Here is a 2,500-nt window from a genome sequence, read left to right as displayed (position 1 = left end):
AAGGATCAGTGTAGATTTCGGTCACCAGCCACTCAAGCCAAGGCACCCCTCCGAGGCCTCTCGCGTCTCCTGAGACATGAGTTCTGCCTCGCTCTCCGTCGGGCAGCACCAAGTGCCTTGCCGATGAAGGGCCCCGCATTATTGTAGAGTCCGTCGGGTTGCAGTGCTGTGAATCGATCAGTGTCGTCCTCGCTCAATCTGCTCAAGCAAAACACGCTGAGGATGACACTAGATGAGCGTTGAGTGGTGTCAGCTCCTGTGCCTTGGGGACCCGAAGATGCCTTGGACCCAGCTGTATCGTAACTTGAGGAGGATGATGATGATAAGAACAAGAGGAAGGAGAAGAGAAGAACAATAACATATATCAAAATAGTACCGATGATAATAATGCAAAGACAAGGATCATTTTAAATCAGAGGAGAAAGACCTGTCGCGGGGACCCCACGAGGGACTCTCCGAAAGAAAAAGATTATCTATACATATATACCTACGCGTGCGCGTGAGAGCCCGCGCGGGGCTGCGCGGGCGTCCTACCTGGCGGCGAGGGCGTTGATGTTCCTGGTCCCGAGGCGGGCGTCGGCGGCGTCCGCGCTGGCGCCCGAGATGGGCGGCAGCGAGCACACGCGCGACTCGGCCGCCGTGCCCGGCGCGGACGACGACGCCGAGCTGCGGGCGCGTCCAGGAAGGCGGCAGAAGCAGGCCCCGCGGGAGGACGTCCAGGCGCAGCAGGAACAGCAGCAGGTGTTCCGGGTGCAGCAGGGCAGCGGCGGGATCCGAGGTGTATGTACATGGGTGTAGATACACATGACACACACGGAGGTTTACATGGGTGGCCTGCCACCCTCACCCACTCCCCTCTGCCCCCCTCAGCGCCCTCCTCGCCGCCCACAGCGGCAGCGCCGCGATTCCCTCCTTTTATGGGCGCCTTTTTGAGAAGCCCATCTCTTTCGGGACTTTTTTTTTGGGAGGGGGGGGCGGAACGAACAAGGTGCTCTTCCTTTCCTTTGGGGGCGACTACGGGCCTTCGGGAAGGGCTACTCCTTTAAGTCTTTTAGGGACTTTTGAGGGAATCGGCGGTCAAGTCACAGGGACATACTTCCTCGGCTTCAAGGGAACGAGCAGATTTCATTGCCTTAATGGCACTTTTCCTCCACACTTTTGCAAATCATAACGAAAAAAATCGCATCTCATGCAACGTTAATAGAAATTCAAAAAAATAATGACTTTGTCTTGTTCTTCGTCGAGTGATAAACTACACGCGTGTGGGCCTTCAACTATATTCTATAAAAATACATTAGATTCTAGACTTTCCTCTAATTTGTGCTTGGCATGCAACAAGACGTGACACTGAGGCTACATTCTCAGGGGAGGTGAGGGTGATTGTGTCTTGCAGGATCTTGCAAAGGAACGAGCACGTGTTGAGCGCTCGCGAGGGACTCTGGTGAGGATTTCTGATTGTGAGGAGGAATTTAGGCGACCGGGAGGCTGGTCGTGGATGCAGAGGAACGCCCGCGCCCGCCCGGTCTGGGGCGGGTGGGTGCGGGCGTCTTCGGGGTGGAAATGGATGATGGGGGAAAAAATAGCCACTGCCCAGGGAAAAACTGTCACAAAAATGTCCTTAGAGGGGAAAAAATTGTCCTCAGATGGGAAATAAAAAGTCCTTCTCAAAGGGAATTCAAAATGTCCTTCTCGGAGGGGAAAATCATCCCAAAAAACCCTTTTGCGCGGGGAAAAAGCCCGCGGCCTTGGCCCCGCGGGCGGACCGACGCCGTGTGGAGGCGCCCGCCCGCGCGTCTCGTGTCGCTGGCGGGCGGCGGCCGGGCGGCCCCTTGTCTCGAGAAGGCCGCCCGGACGTCCACGTCTACGGTCGTCTACTATGTACACGGGCGCCCCCCGCCCGCCCCGCGCCTCCGCTGGTGGCTAGTGGGCGGCGCGGATCGGGGGCAGGCGGTCGGCGGTGCCCTTGGAGGTGGGCGTGCCGGGGACGGAGTGCGAGGCGCGGCCGGCGTGCGTGGGCGGCAGAGCAGGGACGCCCTGCGACCTGGAGCTCTGTGGGCGTGTCGGCATCCTCATGGGCGGGTCTGATGGGCGGCGGCCGGTGGAGAGGTGCGAGCGGGCTGTGCCGGACGGCCGCCGCAGGTCGAGGGGCGGCAGGCTGTTCCGGGCCGACCCCGCCGAGCTGCCAGGGGAAGAGCAGGTCACGTCACGCCCTTCTGGGGCTTCCCCTCGCCTGCGCCAGGAGCCCCGAGCCCTCAGGGCGGGGGCTCGAGGCGGCCCTGGGGATCGAGGGGGGACGGCGGGCAAGACGAAGAATGAGGCACACAGGAGAGGGAGAGAGAGAGAGAGAGAGAGAGAAAGAGGAAGGCAACAACAGGTCCGCGAGGACAACACCAAGTGGAAACGAAAGCGGAGCTCAGTGACTGTTACAAACAAGGTTTACTGGCGTGCTTCCCGTGACACTAAATTCAAGTCTGTCATCCGTAGACCTGACAACACGTAT

The 2,500-nt window shown here is 59.5% G+C and overlaps 1 protein-coding gene across 15 annotated transcripts in view; it reads right to left on the bottom strand.

The window, feature by feature from the left end:
• LOC113809463 (Kinesin family member 19A) overlaps positions 1–2,500 on the bottom strand; it is a gene marked incomplete at its 5' end in the record, with an annotated part of 93,392 nt that overhangs the window by 10,386 nt on the left and 80,506 nt on the right. For 14 of the 15 annotated variants that reach the window (XM_070117655.1, XM_070117654.1, XM_070117658.1 and 11 more), the window contains 1 exon segment: positions 535–666. In XM_070117655.1, coding sequence (XP_069973756.1) covers positions 535–666 — 132 coding nt within the window. 15 annotated transcript variants of the gene reach the window in all.

This window comes from Penaeus vannamei, chromosome 41 (genome assembly GCF_042767895.1).
Source record: "Penaeus vannamei isolate JL-2024 chromosome 41, ASM4276789v1, whole genome shotgun sequence".
In the NCBI taxonomy this organism is placed as follows: Eukaryota; Metazoa; Arthropoda; class Malacostraca; order Decapoda; family Penaeidae; genus Penaeus; species Penaeus vannamei.
This window is presented reverse-complemented; position numbering and strand designations above follow the sequence as displayed.